The sequence below is a fragment of the Cyprinodon tularosa genome, unplaced genomic scaffold (genome assembly GCF_016077235.1).
Source record: "Cyprinodon tularosa strain WSP-4 unplaced genomic scaffold, ASM1607723v1 ctg306, whole genome shotgun sequence".
Classification (NCBI taxonomy): Eukaryota; Metazoa; Chordata; class Actinopteri; order Cyprinodontiformes; family Cyprinodontidae; genus Cyprinodon; species Cyprinodon tularosa.
This window is the reverse complement of record NW_024039015.1, coordinates 421,481-444,999: the sequence shown is the minus strand read 5'-3', so window position 1 is coordinate 444,999 and position 23,519 is coordinate 421,481. Positions and strand designations below refer to the sequence as shown.

At 36.6% G+C, this 23,519-nt stretch overlaps 1 protein-coding gene and 1 long non-coding RNA gene across 4 annotated transcripts in view; one reads left to right on the top strand and one right to left on the bottom strand.

Annotated features, from left to right (window-relative positions):
• The window catches only part of LOC119787944 (partitioning defective 3 homolog), a 502,126-nt gene that overhangs the window by 278,447 nt on the left and 200,160 nt on the right, over positions 1-23,519 (top strand). For all 3 annotated transcript variants that reach the window (XM_038292032.1, XM_038292030.1, XM_038292033.1), the window contains one exon: positions 8,603-8,789. In XM_038292032.1, the coding sequence (XP_038147960.1) occupies positions 8,603-8,789 (187 nt within the window). The remainder of the gene's footprint in view (positions 1-8,602; positions 8,790-23,519) is intronic.
• On the bottom strand, positions 13,544-13,910 carry LOC119787945. Its single transcript, XR_005281399.1, has 2 exons — positions 13,748-13,910; positions 13,544-13,677 (listed from the first exon to the last, which is right to left on the bottom strand). It is a non-coding gene; the product is annotated as an uncharacterized LOC119787945 (long non-coding RNA).

The window sequence follows — 23,519 nt, the reverse complement described above, 5'->3', positions numbered from 1 at the left end:
CATTTTCTACTCACCCCCATGCTGAACAACACTCTGGAGTACTTTTTTGATATCTCAAATGCATCTGGAGATCTGGGAGGCTTCTTGCTGTCTGCTGACATTCAAATAATGGAGGTGCCCAGCGCCCGAGGCAGAAAGGTCCATAAAAGTCCACAAAAAACTTTTCAATATTCCTCCATACTGCTCGTCCAATGTATTCCAAGTTTCCTGAGTGGGTAGCATCCAGAATTTACTCGAAACGAAGTCATTTAGAATGTTTTTAGAGCGTAAACAGTAGTGTATAGGATTTCCTGAATGATTGATCATTTATTTCGAACACTTAATAAAAAGCAAATATAAGTAAATTAATAAAGTCATACAAAACAAAACAAAAAAAGAAGAAAAAGAAAAAAAAACATATGTACATCCCATCATATTCGAAAAGGAGTAGGAAGAAGTAATAAAACTTATTAAATCCTACCCCTGTTCTATATTAACATCTACCAATGTTTAAGCATACATACATATCTATATATACACACACACACACACACATACATATATACATATATATATATATACATACACATACTCATAGATACCTATACATATATATACACACATGCATACTTACACATACACCCGTATCTCAAACACATACACACATACATGCATATACATACACACCCCAATTACTATAGACAGTATACACATATCTCTATCTACGTAAACGTATATTCATACATATCCATAAACCAAAAAAACCCTTTTCTCTCACACTTTTTTTTATTTTTTATTATTTCATCTCTCTTGACTTCTTATCGATTTTAATTCATAGTGGCAGAGCAAGTTCTATTCCCCCTCAAGCCCCCTCCTCCCTGTATCTTGTAAAAATCATTTGTTTATATTTGTTTTTAAACTGGTTGATGTTTGGACATTGCTTCAAATCCATGCTCAGTCTGTTCCATAGCCTCACTCCACTATTTGTTATACAAAATCTTTTCCTTGCAGTTCTGTATCTTTGAATCTTAAAATTAGTTATCTCCCTTAAATCATACCCCCCCTCTCTCTCATAAAACAAATTTGTCAAGTGACTTGGTAACAGCTTATTTCTAGCTTTAAATAGAAATTGTGCCGTTTGGAATTCTATCATATCATAAAGCTTCATGATTTTAGACATTATAAATAGTGTGTTGGTGTGTTCTCGATATCCAACTTTATGAATTATTCTCATGGCTCTTTTTTGCAATATGAACAGTGGCTCTAGTGAACTTTTATATGTGCTTCCCCATACCTCTATACAGTAAATTAAATGAGGTAAGACCAAAGAACAGAACAGAGCATGGAGTGATTTGTAATCTAAAAAATATCTTACTTTGGCTATTACAGAGATGCTTTTAGATATTTTAGTGCTGATGTATTTAATATGAGACTTCCAGCAAATCTTGTCATTTATTATCACCCCTGAAAGCGCGCACGTGCGCGATCCCGACGCTACGGAAGCCGGCATTAACATCAACATTAACAACATTAGCAAACATTAACATCAGCTTTAGTTAGAAGACATATGTTTGCATACTTATTATTTCCAGGTTGCTAATGATTTTGGGCTCAGCTGTACAGTATATATTACTTCCTGTTCCCACTAATTATATATTAAAGCAGCACAAGGTCACTAAATATGAATCTATAGAATCAGGATGCTTTTTTTTGTCTTTTAATGTGTTCATTTTGATTGAATACAGAAGAAAAAAATTATTTGTCAGTGGATAATGGATTGAATTTGATGGTAAAATGTTGACCTGTATGGAATCTAAACATGTGTTTAAAGGAGCAAATATTGGATGTCCAGTTAAAAGTGACTGCAGCACATAATGAACCGCAGCATCCATAGTGCTCTCTCTCCCTTGTGTGTTTGGACAACCGGTGCAGCAGACTAACCTTTAATTACTGGGTTATGTGATTAAACAGCACAGTTGAACACTCTTTGGACAGTGGTCTCTAAAGGAGTACTACATGTACAAAAGCTCGACTTTTAAGAACTTTAGACAGAAAATATAAATGTCATCCTGACAATGTGCGAGGAGGAAATGTTAGTGGTGCTGTGTCAGCATGCTTTTAATCCTGAACTTTTATTTTTTTGTATTTGCTAAAGCGTAAAGAAACATACTTTGGATTTAGAGGATTTTAAAGTCACATTTCTCAAAAAATGCAATGATCATAGGAAGTGACACAGAGATAAATGCTAAATACTGCTGAATATACAAATAAATAATAAAAATGTGTTCGGCTGAACAAAGTCTGTTACTTCTCCTCAACATTACTATGTTAAAGAATATAAAGTGTGGAGGTACTGCTTGAAATTTGATAAAGAATTTAAATAATCTCTACTGATTCATAGCAAATCCTATAATCTTTGATTCTATGGATTCACACTGCAAAAAATCTAAATCTTGATAAGTCATTTTTTTCTTGAAATAAGTGCATTTGTTCTTGAATTGAGGAGATAAAAGAGACATTTTGCCAATGGAACAAGATAATTTACACTTAAAATAAGAAAACACAATTGCATTGTCTAATTTAAAGTAACTATTATCTAATTATCTTATTTTAAGAGTAAAAATACTGGTTCCATTGGCAAGCTATCTCATTTACCTACTGAAATCAAGGGTAAATACACTTAATTTAAGAATTTTTTTCTTATTTCTAGATCGTTTTTCAAGTGTAATCAAGTGTGTCTAACTGCTAGCTTTGGGATGACATTTTATTGTGGACTAATTTAATCATTTTTGGACTTGCACTAAATAATAGGACATGTTAATCTCCTGGGATTAACATTTATTCACATTCCTCTTTAATACAGCAAACTCTGGACGTTTGCTTTGAATGTTTTGCTTTTTAATGTGTGAAGTTTCAGCTGCTCTCTGCACAGTTCACCCATACATCATTCATATCCCTGGGAGCAGGGGTCATGTGACAGGCAGTACAGCTTTTCTTCTGTGAATTTAATTGAAAAGGAGTTAAACACACTTAGATTTTCAAGGAAAGCCAAAATTGATTAGATCTTTGGTGTATTTGTAATTTTTCCATGAAAAATGTTGGTCTTACATCCAACACTACACTGCAAAAAATGTAAATCTAAATAAATCATTTTTTTTCTTAAAAGAAGTGCATTTTATTCTGAATTGAGGAGGTAAATGTGGCACTTTGCCAATGGAACAAGACAATTTACATTTGAAATAAGAAAAATCAATTACATTGTCTTATTTCAAGTGCATATTATCTAATTATCTTCTTTTAAGTGTAAAAATACTCAATCCATTGGCAAACTATCTTATTTACCTGCTCAAATTAAGGGTAAATACACTTGATTTAAGACATTTTTACTTAATTTTGGATAGTTTTTGCAGTGTATAACAGGAACGGAGACATACCCTGCAAAAAATCAAAATCTTGATAATTCATTTTTTCTTAAAATAAGTGCATTTGTTCTTGAATTGAGGAGATAACAGAGACATTTTGCCAATGGGACAAGATAATTTACACTTAAAATAAGAAAACACAATTGCATTGTCTAATTTAAAGTGACTATTATCTAATTATCTTATTTAAGAGTAAAAATACTGATTCCATTGGCAAACTATCTCATTTACCTACTCATATCAAGGGTAAATACACTTAATTTAAGACATTTTTACTTATTTCTAGATCGTTTTTGCAGTGTAGCAGTGTGACACACGTTTTTCAAGTGTAGGCTTAGCCAAACACTCCAGCACTGATCCTTTATCCATCAGACAATCATGAGAATAAATGCTGCAGTAAACATAATAGATATGATAAATTTTTAGAAAACTATTCATCATACATGCAGATTAATGGGTTCTACATTAACATTGGATTTAATTCAATATCAATGTGTTCTTGTTATACTGCTAATAATGTGTGCTATACCGCATGAAGACTATGAATTTGCTTTTATATACTGTATTTTTCTAACTATTCAGGGACTGTTTCCCAGGTCACTACATATAAAATCCCTGATTATATTATATATAAGTAAGTTAACAAGCTTTTTTTAGACAGTATGAGTAAAATGTTAGCAATTCTAAATGCAGTTATTTTCTTTGCCACTGTAAAAGATCTTATAAAGCATCATACACCAAACTTAACATCCTATATTTTTCATGTTATTTACCCAGAAGTCTGAACGCTCAGCCTGTGACACAGAACATGCATTTAAGACACAGTGATTACCAGAGCACTCATTTGTATGACTGATGACTTTAATTAGTCCTCTTTTTCCAATTGATTTTTTTTACACACAAAGTCTGCGACATGTTTGCACTCTGTTCTGCCCATCCATGTTTTTTTAAAATATTTTTTTGTTTTGCTTGAACGAATCCTGAGACCGAACCATATATTTCACTGCTGTGCTGATTGCTGCTCAGATTTTCTTCCACAGTGTGCATTTATCATGTGCAGGGCCCGTGTCAAATTAAGAAGTCTCTCATGTTGGAATCATGCCAGGGTAAATATTGTTGTCTGCTGTAAGTGATTAAGGACGATTGTTCCAAAGCTATTACATTTAGGAAATGACTCTTTTTATAATGGAAACAAAAGCAAAGACCACAGGAAGTTCAGAAAAGCCTTCCCTAATGGTAAGCAGGTGATCTGGTAATGGGTCTTGACTTTGGGCTGATGCGTGTGTCATACACTGAGTGAATCGTCCAACCAAGCATTGTAAATTCCACTTCTTATGCAGCTGAGCAGCTCTTCCGCTGCCCTTGGTGCTGAGTGCCAGAACATTCCCCATTGACTTTGACTCCTGAGGAGCAGCAAAGGAGCAATTCTGAATGTCCTCAGCAGGAGGGTCGGAAGGGACAGAATACAGATCAGAAAAGCTCTGCTAAGCATTTGTCCTTGGTGGAGAAGAAGAGAAGAAAAATGGCTGGTGCTGCTTATGTCTAAAAAGTTTTGTATTTAACAATAACACACTTAACCCTGGATGGCAAGTCTCTTAAGCTTCTCTTAATGTCATTTTTCTGTGGTTGTCAGGTGACTGCTACCGTTTGGCAGGTGCACTTATATGCAATCAGAAATCATTTGTTTCTGTTGTTCAGGTTATAAACAGGGTTATGCATAAGCTGTCAGAATGAAGGTTGTTTAGAGGTAGAGAGGGGTAAAAAAAACCCTGCTTTTTAATGTTAATATGTTTGTATCCAGCATTCTTTTGAGAAATATACCCATAATAAATTTCAACCCTATTTTTAATTAGGGATGCATGATATTGGGATTTTGGCCGATATCCGATATGCCGATATTTTAAAACTCATGTAGCCGATAACCGATATCGATACTGATGTTAAAGCTGGACAAAAATAAGTAGTCATTGAAAATAGCTGTTTTATTATCCATTACTGACACTTTGAAAAATAATATACTCAAATATATTTTCATATGCTGATATCAAATTGATTTTTAAAAACGCGGTATCGATCTATTTTACTTTCAAAATCTCGTGAAATTTCATTGTTCTGTTACAAACTCTCGTGATATTTTGCAAATTCTTGTGAGATTTTGTTAGTAAAATAGATCGATACCGCGCCAATATATCAACATATAAAAATATGGCAAAATTTCGTGAATTATCGGGGGATTTCGTAGCATAACGATGACATATAGCAATATTTCATTAGTAAAAGAGATTGATGTGGTGTTTTTAAATGGCAATATATCAGCATATGAAGATATTGTGATATTTTAATGTATCAATATTTTTTCCCTCGTCTTTAGAAGTTTTTAAGTCTGTAAAAAAGAAGTTTTTGAGGAAGAAGAAGAAGAAGCAGTATTTTTTTTTTTTTTTTAGACTTTAGAAACTCAGAAGCTGATCAAATATCGGGTTAAATATCGGTGGGGTGGCCGATGTCCAATATTCAGTTTTAAGGCCGATACAGGCCGATACTGATAGAGGGCCAATTATATCGTGCATCCCTATTTTTAATCTCTGTTATTTGTAAAACTCTTGCACATAGGACCAATTTTAAACACTTTTGTTACCTTTTGTTTATAGAGTTGAAGTCAAGCTCTTGTTGTCTTTACATTTATAAATACAAAATTTTATTGAATCTTTGAAGCCCAAAAAATAAAACATATATATATATATATATCATGGTGGAAGGAAGTATCTCGTCCAGAATTAGCCTCAGTAACAATGCTAGCATACCAAAGGCACCACTCTTTGTATACATATTGTATTGAATGGTCAATGCTAACAGAATTCAAATGTCTGACACTAGTTGCATTTTTGAAAAGAGCAGAAAAGTAGGCAAAGAGGAAGGACAGACATGAAGCAAATGGCCTAAGTTAGGAATGTAGGCCAGATTAAGTGTGTATGCAAAGCCGGAGCATGTTTTATTGTGCATTCACTCTAACAACCTGCAGATCCTTAAACATCTTGAAAAAAGAAAATATCTCTTCCACAGCTTAGAAAACTGACTTACATATCTGTTATACATTTGATCTTGTAATTTTGAGTTTGAAAAAGACATTTTGTGTGGGTTTGGTTGCTCTTTTTAGGGTTACGCTATAAAACTGTAACGATCTTGGTTCTGTTGTTTTTCTTTAAGTTTTCAGTTTCAAGTTTAGACAGGTTTTTCCCCTGTTTTCTAGCTTTATTCTTCTTCTTCTGTTGTTTTATGGCGGATTGGCAGGCCAACATATTCTAGCTTTATTGGTGTGTCTGGATTCATTTAAGTTGATTAGGTTTTTCTGTCTGTCCTCTGTTGCCCCCTTGTGTTCTTTTCCCTTGGCTTCCTCATCAGCACTAGTCACACCTGCTCCCTATCAGCTCATTAGCACTACCTTTTTTCAGTCAGCCATAAATACACTCCCTCTGCAGTCCCTCTTTGCTGGTTCTTCGTCTTACCTCTTCTCACCCTGGCTCCTTGATGATTTTCCCCTGATGTCTCCATGGTTCTGGTTTGTTTTTGATTTTTATGTCGCATTTTTTGGATACCTGTTTTTGTTTAACATTTTTAAGTTGGATTTTTGGATTCCTGTTTTTGCTGCTTGATCTCCATTAAACTTTTTAAGAACTCACCCCTGCCTGTCAGCCTCTGCATTTGGGTCCTCATAAAAACCTCCAAACAAATCGTGACAAAAACCTCAAGCATTATGTAAATAATGTATAGTTAGTTGATGAATGTGGTTCTACATTGTCTTACATTTATATTCAGAAGTGGAAACTGGGAAATATTTACCCTAATAAATAGAGCCAGGATGTGACAGGTGTAGAAGTCTACCTGCTACATTCATCTACACATGATTTATTTTCTACTATATCTGAAGCTTGGCACTGTGAAATAAAACTAAACCCCTTCTACACCATCTTTGGAGCAGCCCCAGAACTGATTTACCATATTTTTAAGTTATCTGTGATGTCATCATTAATTTGTTATATCTAATTTTTTTTAACCTTACTTTTTATGTATGTATTTCTACTGTCTGGGGACGTGTTTGTGGGTTAAAAATTTTTTGAAAATGTTTAACTTAACATATATTTGCAATGTATCCGCCAATCTATTTCTGAAATGTAATATAAATAAATTGAACAGAAGTCAACATTTCCAAACTAACTTCTCAAAAAATGTCCCTTAGGTAAGAAAATTTGACTCCTGAATCCAATATGTCAGTCTTTAGTTTACACTCAATGATTGATGCAGTAAAAACAGTAAATCCCTTCTGATCATTTATATTTTATCAGATATTTAATCCTACAAAAGTTTATTTTTAACATCAATCTTGTACAAAAAATTATTTTTGTCATAATTTGTAAACATAAAGATATTAAGGGAAGCATCATCTCCTGGTCAGACCCTGTAATTCAGTGAAACGGTGGAGTCAGAGTAAAAAAAATATGTTGGGTTCATGGAGGGGATTTTGCTGGGAGTTGCAGGGGAGTGGGCTGCCATTTGGCGGGCGTTTGACTGGAACGGGCAATTTTAAATGGCTGCTACTGTACCTGCATTTGAGTTTGATTCAAGTGCTTCATTAAAGCAACACTGAAGAAAGTTATTCAGTCTGTTATGTTTACTGATTTGAAAATGTTATCATTTTCCGTTTTCTCACCAGTCGTTCACTGATGATGGCAAAACAAGCTAGAGATTGCTGTTTTCTCTGTCTCTTTGATATCTGCATTGATGGAAACTGTGCTTTTTACATGCTGGTTCAGTTTTCTGTGTGTTTAGCATTGCAAATGTTCCCCTGATTAGCACTTGTTTGAATTTTTTTTTTCTGCTAATGTCCTTGAAACAGGCTTATATGAAATGTTCATTGTGCAGTCACACAGTGTTAACGTCCTTGTCTGAAGTTATCCGTTGGTTAGATACTTTATCTCGGCAATTTGTAAAGTAAGATATTATTATGTTTATCACACAGTGCCTTTGAAGGAGGCTGAGTCTCAAGTTGCTTCAGCGTGATCACATATTTGTCAGATATTGTGCTATCAGGCCCCCCTGACTGCATGGAATTGAATATTGATGCAGTTTTGAAAGTTTGAAAGTCATACTTTTAAAGTAACTTATGCTTCCTGCTTAATCTTTCCCTTTTTCTGTCTCGTTGTCAGGTCACTTCCAGCTCTCTCCAACTGTCAACATGCCACAAGATGACACAGTGATGATTGAGGACGATAGGCCACCACCGCTTCCGGCCCACCTGTCTGACCATTCGTCCTCCAGTTCCCATGACGACATGGGCTTTGTAGGAGAAAACCCAGTTGTCTGGGTTTGCGAGATGCCCGGTCAAAACGAATGGCAAGTTGTTCTTTGGTGCTGGTTGAATTTTTTATTAATCGTTGAACTCTGAACAACCCATGTTTGAAAGGACGAGAGACAGGGGTTGTTTTTAGATAGAAATTCCTAAATATTTGTCCAATTTGTAAATTCTACATTAATATTAGTTTTTTTTGTATTTTAAGGGGGGATTTTTAGGAAAGTAAGAGAAAATAGTTACTTCAAAGCAGTACTGTTTTGTTTAACCTTGATGAATTATTCATATCTCTTAAACCTTTTTTTTATTCTGACTTCAACCACAAACTAAGCAGTGATCCGCAAAGTTCAACATAGTTAAAAAGCCAATTAAAACCAATAATTATATGAAACAGTGTTCTACCCATGTAGCAGTTGTAATCGGTTCACTTTACTCAGACAACCTTGATTCAAACCAGTGTTCAAGTTAAAAGCACCAGAGTGCAGGTTCTTCACTCATCTCCATAAAAGATCAGTTTCTGCTCTTTAAAGATGAGTATATTGAACAAGAAGGACAGCATCCAGACCAGGGAACCCTTTGGTTCCTGTGCAAAATTCTAATCAAAGCAGAAAACTTCATGTTGCAAAACATTGTGTGACAAAGTGAAGGTGACGTTTTTAGTTGGGAATGTTTTTTTTTGTATAGGACAGTTTTGCTGCTCATTGTTGATGGGAATATTAATGAAGCCATTTGAGGCAGAGGTTAACCTTCACACCCGACGGCAATATGACGCGCACATCACTTAATGGTTTAAAGCAGCGGTCCCCAACCACCGGGCGGATATATATATATATATATAATTTGTCGACGAACAGAGTCTGAGTGATGTTTTATTTAGAAAAATATAAAAAATTGCGGTATTCTCTCCCAATTACATCAGTCGGTGCATCTGTGCCTTTTGACACAGGTTAATTCAGTTCAAGACTCATCCTATCTTTGCGAAGCGGGATTTTCTGCGGTTACAGCGACCAAAACAAAGCTACGAAGCAGACTGGACATCAGGAGCACACTTTGTCTGTCATTTTCTTCGATTACGCCTAGATGGGACCGGCTTGTTGTTTTATTTTTATGCTGTTTGTATTTGATTTTATGCCAGTCGTATCATTTGACTCGATCGTATCTACACCCCCCCCCACCCCACCGCCCGGCCGGTCCGTGAAAATATTGTCTGACATATAGCGGTCCGTGGTGCAAAAAAGGTTGGGGACCGCTGGTTTAAAACATACTAACATGTCAGAAAGTCAGTCTTTTCTTTTAAATTATTTGAGATTTGATGTTGCCTGATGCTCTCCATCCTGCAACCAGTTTTTCTAGAAGCCCTGACTATAATAATAGCTAACTATATTTATACATCAATGCTGTTCATTATTATTGAGTATGCTTAACACATATATTAAATGCAGAAAAATAAGTTTCTCTGTACTGAGTTTCCTCCCCATTATAGAAGAAAAAAGAGAAAATATCTGTCTGTAAATGAGCAAAAAGTCAAAGAGTTTGGAAAAGTTCTCCGGGTGTTTTGGTCGGACTAAGCATGCTTATTAGAATACCTTTTGCATTTGTAGTGGAGCCCGTCAGAGCGCTTGTGCTGTAAAGTGGGACTGAGATTCGAGCTGCAACCAGTTTAAATCCAGAGTTTGCTGTATTACAAAGGAATATGAACAAATGTTAATACCAAGAATCAAATAAATACTATCATAGTAAGTAAATTTTATCAATATTATTAAAAAAATAATAAATAGATTATATTAAAACAAAATTATTTAAAAAAAAGGTGCATTTCAGTAGCTTTATGGACTAGCTACACAGGAAATAATGCTTTCAAACCTGTATTTTAGATCTGATGATTTTCTTTAAACGGCAAACGAAAAGGCAGCTTTTTGGGTTAAATGATAGAATAAGATAAATACAGCAAAAAGAACATTTTAAAAACAGAAATATATGAAAATTATGTTTAAGACCAGCTTATATGATGTTATCTTAAGAAAAACAAAATTAACTGAAAAAAAAAACTTATTGAGGCAGGTATTCTAATTAATTTAAAATTATAATATTGATTAGGTTGTCCAATATACTTTCAGGCCCAAAGCTTTAGATTTGAAAAACTAAATATAGAATTTCCTTATATCTCAAAATTATGTTCTATTTTGTGTTGGTCTACAGTACATAATCTAAACAAAGTAGGAGGAACAGGAAAAGTTTGACAATGTATGAATACTTGTAAAAGCAAAAGTTGTATATGTGCTAATGTAATATATGTGCTAAATAGCAGAAACACTTTACTTAACAAAAACAGTAATTGAAATCCCAAAAAGTGTGATGACATAGTTATTTTTGTTACATGAAAGGTTCAATTTTAAGAAAAATGTGTGCTTGCTCAAAACAGTTTTTGTAATGTGTGTGCTTTTGTGAGTGTGCTCTACATGTGCGGAAAGGTGTTTTGTTAAATAATGGATCAGCAGTAGAAGTCAAACGGTGTGTAAAAGACTCTCCGGGGCTCATACAGTTCGTCCACCTCCACAACCCCAAGCACTCATGGGATTTTAGCGCCCAAATCGATGTATAGACCACAGCCTTACTGCAGCACCCTTATAATAAAATTTCAGAACACTAAGTCTCTGTTGGGACTTGGCTGCTTAAGTAGAGGTACCCTTTTAAACCAGGCTGTTTAGCAAAGCTCCAGGAAAATTAGCATGGAGCTATATATATATATATATATATATATAATATATGTGTGTGTGTGCAGAGAGGTAGAAAGCTTTTTAAACAGTGTATCCATTTTTATTTTTAGTGGGGCATGACGATCTCAGACTGCATGTCAAAAATAGACTTGCTGAGTCAATTTTTTTTCAGAATTTTTATTTGCTCCTCCTGAAGTTTCCCCTCATCTCTCCCCATGTTTCTCCCTTCCTCTGACTCATTTATTATGGATGAGTGGATTTGCCCAGCATGCCTGCTGTTCATGATGTCAGAGGTTTGTCATAGTGGATTAGGTCTACAGCATATGTCTGAGAGGCACTCAGACTTCCTCACGCCGTGGCCATATCCACCCACACACACACAAGCATGATGTGTGCACACAAGGCAGGGGTTTGCCACATACCAGCGCCTGGGGTGACTCTGAATAATTCATGTTTCCAAGTCACAGACACACATAAGTCGCACATTCTCTTTTACTTACTGGCTAACAGCTGGCTACAAACAGCAAGTATACATCGCAGTTCAGACTTACTTATACAGTTTCTCATTTTGCTTTTTAAGTCCCACCCAAGATCCCTCAGCACAAATATCCAGCATTGACAAAGCTAGTAGGGGATGTAGGTTAGCCAGACCCCAGTGTACTGGAACTGTTGCTTTTTAATTAAGCTCTTGCTGTAGTGCAGTCAGAGGTCTGTAAGGGCTGAATATGTATTGTGCAGAGCTTGGAGAGGCTAACCTTTGGCCTCTAGTATTATTCAGCCTTGTGCCCTCATGGGAGACCTCACCGAGGCTAAAGCTGCATACATGCTATGCATACACAAGAGGATGGCTTGTTAAATCACTGTGGTTTATGCTCTTTCTTGTCCTTCTCTCTGACCCTACAATTTAACAAATTAATATTTTCCATTTCCTTCCTTTATTAGCTTTTATTCCACCAGGTTCCAGATACCGTTCTTTACCCTTTAAATGTTTTCATATTTCACCAAGCTGCAGCCACAAACCTAAATACATTTGCTAAGGATTTTAATGGACAGACTAACTCAACAGAGCGCCTCTTTTTAAAGTCGAAGGAGAGCAGGCTTCACATTGTCTTTAGAAATAAAAACCAAAAAAGACTGGAGTAGGTATTTTTATTTAGCCTTCTTTATACCCCAAAATAATATCTAGCTGGGTGGTTGGTTTCACCCTCTATACTTTTAGATTTGTAATTATTGCTTCTAATTGAAGGCAGCCAGGGCTCCAGAATATTAGCTGAAAAAAAATAAATAACACAGAAGACTCATCAGGGAAAAACTTATAAAATGAATAAAGATTATAGAAATATATCCCAAGCTCTGAACCTTGAAAGATATATTCCTTTAAAGATTGACAGCTCAGGTGGGAAAATCTGTTATCAGTTGTGCATAAATCTAAAGATTTATGGACAAAGGCAAAAATTATCAGATGAAATGTTTATTTAAGGTTTTGACTGGACATGGACACATGAAAACTAACACTCCTTGCATACACTATTACCATCTAAAAGCACAGTGGTGGCTGCATCATGTCTCAGGGACGCTAAAAATCACATTGTTTAGATCAAAGGTGTCAAATTCATTTCTCTGGTGGACAGCATTACACCTTTAAAGGAGGCAGTATAAATGACGTGAGTGTACACTCTGGTTTAATAACCTTAAACCAATTTATTTTACAGTTATAGAAACTTTATGCACTTTACAGTAAAATGAACACATACCTCTATGACATGATGGCCTTTTTGCACTCTTGAGTACAAGTTTAATAGCCATAGCTGGCTCCAAGCCTTGAGTTTGAGAGATGGCTTGAATCTTAAACATATTAGATCAAAATTTAAATGTAAACATAATTGAGAATTTGTGAATGTTTTTAACTTTAGAGTACTTTAATGTGAAAAGTACTTTATCGTTTGAAATGAATGGGTTAGTTTACTCAAATCCCTCTAGTTCTCCCTCCTTGCGATGTTTATTAGTTTCATACTTTCCTCTGGTTCTGTCATGTTTGGCTTCAGGTGCCTAACCCACATGCAGAACACTCCGAGACAGGATAAAAGTTCAAACGTTTATTTAGAAGATGGAATACAATAAATAAACAGATCCCAAGGGAAACTCGTCTGGTCACGAGTGGATTCTGAAATGCACACAGAGTTAACAGGTCCAGGACTGGTCACGAGTGGGTTCACTGCAGAGGGGGACAGAGGAGTTAGTGGAGGACCAGGTAATTTGCAGGATTAGAGTGTGCAGGGCTGTACCTGTACAGGAGTTGAGCTGAGCGGCTGAGGGGGGAACCGTGAGGGTCCAGAGGCTGTCGGCAGGCTGAGGGCTAGGCGGAGGCAGAGCTTGGTTTGAGTGTTGGCAGATTACCGATTAGAGTTTCCCTTCCGGTTTCCTCAGAGAGCGGGCAGGCAGGTCTTTGACAGGAATAGTTTTCCAGGGCTCTTCAGAGAACAGACAGGCGGATTACCGGCAGAGATATTCTTTTGGGTTCCAGGTTTCAGACAGGTTCAATCTAGGAAGCAGAGAGGAGAAAACAGATCAGGTTCAGGTTCTGGTTTTCAGGGAGTCAGAGATTCAGACAGGCAGGTTGGCTCAGGCTTGCTAACCGTAACTGGCAAGCACTCTGGCACTGGAGAGAAGTCCTCTGCCTCCTTAAATACAGATCTCCTGATGAGCAGATGAGCGACAGGTGGTTGTAATCAGCTCCGGCTCCAGGAGATCTAGTACGCCCTCTGGTGGAGAAAGTGGACAGACCTCCAGATCCCAACAGGTTCCAAGGTCATGATAGAACCTCAGCCCTCAGACGGATTGTGGATAATAGGACAGGCCTTGTAAAGATTCTTAAGTAGCTTAACGTACATTTTCTTTACTCTTTCAGTAATAGATAATCCCATTATATCCCATTATCCCAAAATAAGAAAATAAAGAGTCTTGGAACTGTCAGCCCGATTGATACCAAATAAAGATACATTTTTTTGTAAATATTAAACACAATTTAATTTATTTATTAATACAACTTTTGCTGCTGCTTTTCATGCCATATATTTTGGAAGCTGCTCTTTAAAATAGTGGTGGAGCTTTGATACCCCAGTTTAAAATCATGCAATCTGTTGTGTGGGGAGCAGGAGTCTGTGAAAGTAATGCAAAGCAGGATAGAGATGGAATCCAGCATGTGCTGTCTCTCAGGTTTCAGCGGATAAATAAAGGCTTTAAATTCTGACTTTGCATGTCAACACCAAAGATTGCTCAACACAGGGTCCTGACCCAGCACATTAATTTCCTCAGTTATGTCTCCCTCCTCCTTCATCAGTTTAAATGGAAAGCCAAACAGGAAGAACCATGTCGAAGTGATCTGAAGCAGGACATATAACATGCTTGTAGATACTGTGTCTGAATAATGGGAATAAACAAACAGCTAAAAGGATTTGCTTACTAGAATGGGAGGTGGAGCAGTATGAAAAAATGGTTGTTTTATATTTATTGCAGCTTTAGGAGAAGCAGGCTCTTCTAAAATAGGAAAAGGAATGTTTCTTTTCTCCACCTGGTTCTTGTCTCTGTAGTTGATGAAGAGCAGTTTTGCTTTCATACGGTGGGTCTATTTTCTCACTGCTCTCTCAGACCTATGCTGTCTAAATATCCTAAATCAAGATCTAGATAAAAACCTGTGAGTTAAAGGTTTATTCCCATTTATACAAACTTGTTCCTGTCGGCTGTGCAGTTCACAGCATTGAATTTATATCCTGAAGAGTAATTTGGGCGTCTCAGCTCGATCTCCCATGGGCATATAAACAGTTTTCTTTTACAAAAGTCAGCCTTTTCTGTTTAATGTTTGTTAAATCTTCACGGAGATCCTATCTACTTTGGAGAAAAAAAAAAATCTTTTTTATGATTTGCAGCTTTGTCTTTTGAAAAGAGAGGAGGAAAATTATCTGAGCTTAGAAGTTTCAGAAACAAAGAGGCACTGCTGCATCTTGGTTTTGATTGCTGAGGAAAGAATTAATTTATCTTCCCAGAAATTCAAATTCTCTCTGTTCTATCAGCAATCTTTGTACTTTCCTTAAACTGTTCCCAGTTTTGATGCTGAACACAAAAAACTTTATACCGGCAGTCAAATTCCGATTGATCATAAACTTTTAAAGCTATTATGATGTAAAATGCCAAAGACTTTTATCATGATTTACATTTCAACAGAAGGACAGCTTTTATAGCTTAACTGATTCAGCAACAGCAACCATAACCTTTGAACATTTTCACCGTTTTATTAAATGTATCTTATCAACAGTATATTTTAAAGGTCATTCAAAACCAGCACTTACTTGTGAGATGGGAAAAGTCGGGAAATGGCTATGACCGTGTTTGACAACTAAAATCTGAAAAGTGTGGCAAGTATTTTAAATTAACTGTCTTTAGTCGGCACGTTGTTGCTCTTTTTGTAGTAATTAGAGCTAGAAGCCTTTTAGCAAAGGTTGTTGCCTCTTTCTCAAACTAAAATAGTTGGCCTTTTTACTCTATAAAAGAGCAAAGGAGATGTAGATTATCCACTGATATCATTTTCAGCTCCTCCTAAAGACTCTTAAATGAATTTAGAGTTGAACTTCAAAAAGGTAATTCCAGCACATGAATATGTATTGATCTAAACCATTTCTTGTGCTTTTGATGTATTTTTGACTATTTCCTGCTGGAAGTAGAATCTTTTAGTCTTTTGCTGCCTTCTTCTTTCAACCTTGCCCTCCATCAATTCTGACAATACTCATTCCCATGTCCCAACACCATGATTCTGGGACTGCCATGTAGCTATGGTTAGTTATTTGATTTATAGTTGTAGTTTTCTGTAAAAACAAACATTTTGGAAGCTAACCAAAATGTTCTTTGTCATGCTTTGCTTGGTCTTTGTGATTCAGTGTGGGAGTGTATTTTGCATCAATATATGTGTGTACTGACTATATTACTTAGACTTGGAAGACATTTATCATCATTTTGTATACACTCTGTGTAAACAAAGCGAAATTTCTTTTTGTACAGCTCTCATGACATTTCCATTCCTTAAAGTGCAGCAGTAATCAGATGTAAATATTGTGGGAGGAAAACCATGATGCCAACAACATTCAGCGGTCTGATAGAGGGTGGGGAAGAAGCTGTTTCGGAATCTGCTGGCCCTGCATCGGATGCTGCGAAGCCAGTTCGCAGAGGGCAGCAGGGAGAACAGTCCATGGTGGGGATGTGAGGGGGTTATTAATAATGTTACGGGCTCGGGACACTCAGCACTGGGATGAAATGTCTTCTATGGAGGGAAAAGGAGCCCTGATGATCTTCTCTGCTGTTCTCACTACAATTCTCACCTGCTTCCAGTCTGCGTTGCTGCAGCCTCCATCATACACAGTGAGACAGGGGGTCAGATTGCTCTCTATGGTACTTCTGTAGAATGTGGTGAGGATGGGTGGGGGCAGGTGGGCTCTCCTCATCCTCCACAGGTAGTATATGTGCTTTTGTGCACTTTTGACCAGTGAAATGAGTCATAATAAATATGACTAATTTTTTTCATTTAAACTCTTAGAAATAACCCCAAATAGCAATTATAAGAAATTATCATAAATTAATGTGATTGGAGATAGAAATATATATATATAAAAAAAAAAGCTAGCTGTCTGCCAGTGGTTAGTAAGGTTTAGACCTCTTCCTGGACGAGGCTGACGTGGTGGAGAATGGGTGTCAGTGTTTATTAAGAGAACAGAGAATTGGACAACCAGAGAAACGGTGAGAAAGAGAAAGGATGAACTAGACTGTGTCCTCCTCGCTCTCTAAGAGATGTCACAGTTGGAAACATCATTTCGCAGGCAGCTCTGACACAGGCTGTCAACCAGCAAGAATAGAAAAGGATTCCAGTCAAACATACAGGCAGACATCTTTCACACCCCTCACATGCACAACGCTACACACAGATGCAGTCAGTCTCGCGAGTGTTTAGATACACATTGGCTGGTAAACAATTTCACAAATTAACATATAAAGTGGAAAAGGTCCACACAGACTGGAGCAAACAAACTTTGCAGGCAGAACGCCTACTTCAGTTGACTCCCCAATAGTTTCTATTATCAACAGGGTAGCTAAGATTCCCAAGTGCTTCATTAAGCTCATTCTTTTCTTATCAGGTTGTCAGCATAATGACATAGAAATGTAAAAAGTCCCATAGTGCATGCACATACATGCTATTTTAAATGAGACAAAAAGTTTATCTAAGCTGCAAGTTACTTTTTGTTGTCAGGTAATACACATTCCCATGCACATCAATTTCTGCAGAAATGCCACAAGTGCCCTGTAGCTGTGTACATGCTGAGTGTGTCTCATTGGGACGCTGCTGTGACAAACGTGTCATAAATGTTCTCATTCCTTCAACCGCCTCTTTTTGTTTCTCTCTAGCTCACTGCAAAATGCTGGGGGTGCAGCTAGATGGTGTGCACTGTGCTTGATTGTACTGGAACAGAGTCTTAAATTGTAATGCACCAATCAGGATTCAGCAACTGATTTTCACCAATATCTTCAAATACTTATTTTCCTTTAGGAGTAACAGAAACACAGTTTGTAGCATGAATGGTGAATAACTAGATTTTAAATGGACACAGGAAATGCCACATTGGGCACATTAAAGGAGCCAGTGAAAGATACCTACTGCTGTTTACATGGTAGGAAAACCTTGGGTTCTGTTAGCTTGGCAACAGCAAATTGAAAATTTTGCATATTTTAACACATCTCAAGGCAGTTTCTTTACCAACTAAGCAAAAATTGAGGCTTGGTGAAGCTCATTAGATGCTAACATGATGGGGGTACCTCTTGTCACTTTTCGACATGGTGGATGCATGAGAGATTGTGGCAACTCACTGCGGACCCAGACATTTGAATTGAGAAAGCTTCCTGGAGAGGTGGCGAAACGTTTTCAAATCTTGGAAACCAAGTCCAGTGGATATTTTTTTGAACTTTTACGGAATGACTATGACCTGGATGACTGAGAATCTTCATCAGCAGACATCTGTAAACTGATAAACTAACACTGCCCCCTTACCCTAACATTATTACCCAACCTTAAACAAACACTAGTAAACATGTTATTGTACCATTAATTGATACTTAGAATATGTAGATCTTCTTCTAGTAAGTCATACATGAAGTTATATAGTGGAGTTATGGTATGCAGCATTCATTGGTTAGAAGAAGAATGAATTATAGTTTCTGCGACACTACAATGACAATAACTTGTGCAATGTATAATGTGCAATTTGAGATTTGATACCCTATTTAATAACCTGTTTCTCTATATTATCTATATAAATACCCATGTATATACCCTTTGCAATAACCCTGTATAGTGATCCTACCATTAAGAAAAAACAAACAAAAAAAGTTGTTATATGCGGACGCACTCTGTATACCGTATATATCCAATGCACCTTTCTCTTCCTTTGCCACATTCTTCTTCTTTGACTATTTGAGCTGATGTAAGAAGTTAATTTCTCCACTGTGAGATCAATAAAGTCAATCAATCAAGGACCAGCAATTCCCACTACCAGTCAAGTTAAAATAGTGTGATCCAGGTCCCAGCATGATAACTTCATTTTTATTTATTTTTTTACCATTTTCTAAAGTAGTATAAAAGTTTACTTCTTCCAAGGTGCATAAAATGTTTTGACGATCTCATGTCCTCTGGTGCACTTCAGTACCAGCTCTGCATGAAACGCTTTATGCTCTGAAGGCAGCTCCAAGCTCTCTGGCCCTGCTATCACCAGCTCAGCCATTCATTCAACTGAGTCAAAGTACTTAAACCTCAGGAGAACATTTCAGAAGCTCCTTGCTGGGTTTTAGCTTTCCCTCTAGCCTGTTTTTAAAGCATTTAAATTAGTTTCCTCCTAGTCACAATAAGATGTATTTTCTAAGCCATTTTTATATTTGTCCTGTTTCTATTTTCCAAAGAAGCTGGTTATAGATAGAGAAAGTCAAAAAGACATCAGTCACTAGAGCAATTGTCTGCAGAAAGGGCTTTTAGAAAGGACCACTTTGCAACGAGGCTGAGGTGCAGTTTGACACATTTAGTTTCCAGCAAGGAAGGCAGAGATGGGAACACTAATGTAAAATGCAAGTTACAGTTTTGGTTTTGCCTTTGAGCAATATCCACTCTGGTTAATTTTAGATGATGGAGGATAAATGGAGAGGAAACCATCTGCTCAGAATGGGCAAGGATGCTTTTAAAATCAGCTTACGGAAGGTGAAATTGGGAAATGTACAATCTATCTAGATTTGGTGTTACTGGAAATGGGCTGGAGGCATGCAGGCGGTGAACAATCAGTTCATCAGTTCTTAAATTATCTAACTACTGGGATGTTATATGGTCAAAATTTTTCACAGTTTTTTACTCTGAGGATATAATAGAAAGAGTGACTAAGGATTTGATCGTAAATATTTCAAATCTTCTCAACTATTCTTTCAGGACATGTGTAATATCTACTGAACCTTCATCAACAATATTTCATTACAATCAACACTTTAAGAATAAAGCAACTATTCCATTCATTTCCAGTAGCAGGTTAAAAGTTATTATATATACAGGGTTCCTGCGGGTCCTTAAAAAGTCTTAAAAGGCATTGAATTCTTCAAAATAAAGCTAAGGCCTTAATTGGTATTAAAATGTCTTAAATCAGTCTTCCGTAGGTCTTAATTTTTAAAACATCATAAATAGGATTATTATTATTATGATTTATTTTTGTCTTCTAAATAAAACGCTAAAATTTATAATTTTTTAATAAAAAAAAAAAATAATGGCTCACCATTATTGGTTCCATCCCGATAGCGGAACCAATAAAAGCGTTGTTGCGGCTGGGACATTTGGGAGATGCGCCATTTACTTTTTGTCTGGAAAACATGAGCAAGTGTAAATGTAACGAAATTTGGTTATCCAGGCAAGAGTTTTCTCCATGGCTAAAACCAGGGAACATACATGAGGCTCAGTGGATTTTGTGCAAGAAGCGATTCAAGATCTGGACGATGGGAATTAAGGCAGTGGAGTCACACATGCGAAGCACGAAACACAAAGCGTCAAAATGGAGTTACCGAGAAACAGCCGGTATTTCTCGGTTTTGTTCCACCCTTGTCTCTGCAACGCCTCCACTTATCACCAAATCAAACATACTAAGAAAACCATACAAAGAAAAATAGCTGCAAAAAAGACTTAGCACTTGATTTGTTTTCTTCCCTGCTAAAACAAAGTTTGTGAATTCAGTTAAATAATAGTTAAAATATATCTGTCATTTGTGTGTTTTTAGCTTTCTTCCTGTATGGGAAGCTTTTCAAAATTTTAAACATTAGTGCAGTGGTTTATGTTAAAATAAACCTTTGGGTTAAGTTGTCGCAAGCGGGTTTTTCTTGTGTTTCTTGTGAATTTGGTCTTAAATTTTTATTTCAAGTGGCATTAAAAAGTCTTAAAAAGTCTTGAATTTAACTTTCCTTATTCTGTCGGAACCCTGTAATGTATATAGAACATTTAGGTTTATCAGATAATATTCTGCAAATACTAGTGGATTGCTCTAAGGTCAAGCAGAACATAAGGACACCTTTCTTTTGATGTGTATATAAAACCGTTAGAAAACAAGTTTATTCTGTGGATAGACTAAATAAAGTGTTTAATAGGTGGTAGTTATCGTTTGTTAAATTATTTAAAACATTTCACATTTGGTCACATTGGAATCCAACCTGATTATACTATTATATCTAAATAAATAATGCCTCTTTTGAATCAGTAAATCAAAATTGGCAACACAATTCCAAAAACAATCACTTGTAGTTGAGACAGAGGGTTCTTTGATAATACAATTGCTTTTTCTCTCCAGGTTTTTGTAGCCTTCCATGCTGTGCGTTTAGTCATCCCTCCGTGTGTTTCAGATTTAATCAAAAACGGTGCTGAAACAGTTGCCAGCTTAAACAGATCTTATTCCCTACTAAGTGAATTGACACTACTGCAGCGCTGTCTCACTGAACTTCACTCCTACTGCCCACAGATTCCTCACCATTTTCACCCAGACAAGCTGAATGCTGACCGTTTGTCTGCATAATTACTCTCTGGAATGGTCACACATTCATCAAGTCTCTATAACTTAACAACACTGCCACTGCCGGCCTCTTATTCCGCCTTTGTTCTGTGTGTGTTCAATTATCCCAGTAAAGCAACATGACTCAGAGTGAATTAAATCTAAATTCAGGGTGAAAATGTGTCCTTTCTAGCCCGCACTGTCTCAGTCATGCTCTGACAAATGACATTTGTGGAAGAAGGAAAATAGAGGGCAAGCTGATTTTGTGGGCCCGGAATGATGACAGGAGAAAAAAGCAAAAGATGATGAATAAATGAATAATACATCTGTGCTGTCATTCCTCTCTTCCCGCTCCGCCTCACTCTCTCCCCGTGTCATCTGGAGTTGGCCCTGTGAGACAGTCTGATCTTAGTTAGGATTGTCAGGTATGGTCGATGGCAAAGTGACAAGTTGTCACCAGCCCCTCTGTTACACACAAAGCAGGTATTTTGTTAAATAGGGTTGACATCCTGAAAAGGAATTATTTAAATGCAAACAAGTGCCAGCAGCTCCAAAGACAAAATAAAGGTTCTACTAAATGTATTTATTTAAACACATTTCCAATGACTTTCTAACTCTATTTTTAGCATTTCAGGTGTATTTTAATGAACATTATACATCCTTTGACATTTTTCTGTGCTTACTTATTTTAATTAAGGGATTTCTTCTAAGCCAAAGCAGGTTCAAAGTTACATACACAGGCTTAACCACGAAATTTTGGTTAAATCGATACACTTCATGTTAGCCTGCCTTGTCCATATTTTCTGTCCCTAGCCCTAATATATTGTGCATCATGTCTAATGTCCAAATTCAAGCATCTGAATAAAACCATCACCCTGCAGTTTGTCAGGATGTTTAAAGCAATCCAGGAATCTTCTAGGCTGAAGGTGATCATGAACCAGATGGTGCTGAAACAACAGTTATACGAGTTTAACATCAGTACAGACTGAGAGTTTTTGCAAATACCCTGAGTTGACAGAGCAATTTAGGCCCTGTCATATATGATGGTGACAGCCTGGTTTATGCTGAAAAAATGATGCCATTTTAGCATCAATGCCACAGCACATGCCATTGACACTAACCTGATCGTCCACTGGAAAAACCATCTAGAAATAAGCTAAAATTTCCTAAATTAAGCGTATTTACCCTTAATTTTAGTAGGTAAATTAGATACTTTGCCAGTGGAATGAGTATTTTTACTCTTAAAATAAGATAATTAGATCATTTGCACTTGAAATAAGACAATGCAATTGTGTTTTCTGATTTTAAGTGTAAGTTGTCTTGTTCCATTGACAAAATTTCTATTTTTCCTCCTCAGTCGAAGAATAAATGCACCTTTTTTAAGAAAAAATGACTTATCTAGATTTCAATTTTTTCCAGTGTACCACACACACCAGGAAGATTTGTAACATTTCTGCAGAGAAGAACATTGTGGAAAAATGACAGCTTCTGCTCAAGACGGTGCACATGTATAAACATCTAGAGGCGTCTTTATGATTTGGCCCATAATGATCACAATGATCAACAGGTTGTGAACAGCTATTGGAAAAAAACAAAGAGGCTTTGAAAATGCTGGAAACAACACTGTATTCTACTTCTATATGTTTTTCGATTGAATCTTGATTGACGCTCTGTGCCATTACATGCCCCCTTAGAGTTGGCCAGTATTTGGGAAAAGCTGTGAAACTACTGGGTTTCACTGATCTTCATTGCCATGTGGATGACCTGTGTCAAGCATAAACCAGCCTTTAGTTTGTGGGCCTGGTTTGCATCCAGTGATAGTCATACATTGCATAAAGTCAAAGGAATAATGAAGAACTGGAGCTAGATGTTGGAACCTTGGTTACAGGGATCCTAACCTCACAACAAAAGTAGAGGTAAAGTGTGGTGGAGGATGTTCTTTTTCCTGGTGGATCAT